The sequence below is a fragment of the Bidens hawaiensis genome, unplaced genomic scaffold (assembly GCF_021521415.1).
Source record: "Bidens hawaiensis isolate Kalapana, Puna unplaced genomic scaffold, B.hawaiensis_p1.1 tig00004838_1, whole genome shotgun sequence".
Classification (NCBI taxonomy): Eukaryota; Viridiplantae; Streptophyta; class Magnoliopsida; order Asterales; family Asteraceae; genus Bidens; species Bidens hawaiensis.
The window spans coordinates 1,364,638-1,366,082 of record NW_027491302.1 but is presented as its reverse complement, the minus strand read 5'-3'; the positions used below and the strand labels follow the sequence as shown (position 1 = coordinate 1,366,082).

At 37.2% G+C, this 1,445-nt stretch overlaps 1 protein-coding gene across 1 annotated transcript; it reads right to left on the bottom strand.

Moving 5' to 3' along the window:
- Window positions 1-299: 299 nt before the first annotated feature.
- Window positions 300-1,099, bottom strand: LOC143628186 (uncharacterized). The gene has a single exon (XM_077097833.1). It carries the CDS (start codon window positions 1,080-1,082, stop codon window positions 300-302), a length of 783 nt encoding a protein of 260 aa, XP_076953948.1. The 5' UTR covers window positions 1,083-1,099.
- Between the last annotated feature and the right edge of the window lie 346 nt (window positions 1,100-1,445).

Sequence of the window (1,445 nt, the reverse complement as noted above, 5' to 3'; positions counted from 1 at the left end):
ATTGATTTAGAGTTGATAGCGTATGTGATATTGTTGTAGATTTAAAAGTAAATTTAAACGGGAAGATAAATTAGTCGAAACAAAGGAAAGCTAAAACAATATAATTTAAATTAAGTGAAAATACGTACTAGTTATAAATAAAGCACACATGCATGATATTAACAAACCATAATCATATACCACACCCCCAACTTACCACAATTTAACTTATAAACCACAAACCCTAGCTATAATATTATAACCACTTGACAATAAATTACTAAAACAAAAATAATATTAAAATAAAATAAATTCTTAATTTAATGATAAGCACCGTTACTCGCGGCTAGATCTGACCAAGGTAGAGTTTGGTTCCAAAACCCTAGCTCACCACTTGCAAGAACCGGAGCAGAATCCAAAATAGTTGAAGCAGATGAAGTATTAGTCATACTACTACCCAAGATCAGGGGTACTGCTGGCTGATCATGATGATAATAGTTTGCAGTGTTTTGAACAACCTCATGCTGGTTTTGAATCTTTTGATGATCTTGTGGATTGTTTCTCCATAAAGAACTGCAAAGACCTAAAGGTGGTTCAAACCCTAAACTACCCATGTTTGATCCAGCAAGAAAGCTTTGATCTTTGATGTGGGTTACTGGATTGGAAGCAAAATTAGGGTTAGGGTTTTGGGTGGCTCTGAATAATGAAAGAAGATGAGATGTTTGTGGTGGAGTGGACCATAGAATTGGGTTGGGATTGGATTCAAGTTCGGATGACACGGCTGCTTTCAGCTTTCCGGTTATGAAGGAAGTGATGGAGCTTTTGTTTTTTCGGCATCCGCCTCCAATCGGGACGTTGCGAAGAGCCCCGCCTTTCGTCCAGTATCGTCGGCAAGTCTTGCAAAAGTGGCGGGGTTGAGTGAGGTTGTAGTTGTTGTAGTAGCAAAATTTTGTGTGGGAGGAGTCACATCTTGGACATCTTAGTTTCTGGTTGTCTGTGGTGGTGGTGGTGGTGGTGGTGGTTGTGGTGGAAGATGAGGGTGAGGGATTTGGGTCTTGGTTTAGAAGTCCAGTAGCACTTGCACCAAAGAGCTCTTGGATCATTTTTAACTTTGTTGAGTTTAAGAAATTAGGAATATGAGAATAGTGGAAAAGCTACAAAAGTTGGATTATTTGTACTCTCTGGGATGACAAGTAGAGAGAGGGAGTGTGGGGGAAACAAGAGTTCCCTTTGTTGTTTGAATGGCTTTTGTTGAAAGAAGAGGGAAAGCTTTAATAGAGTGAAATCAAGAGAGTTCCTTCCAAAAAAAAAAGTACATTAATTGATTAATGTTTTCAAAAGGAAAATTTTCCGAAATAATCCCTTTATAAAAGAGAAGTTTCAAAATAGTCTTTTTTGTTGATTATTTTTAAAAATTTGTATTTGAGAGACACATTAAGAGAAGATATAAATTATGAAGGAGCAGA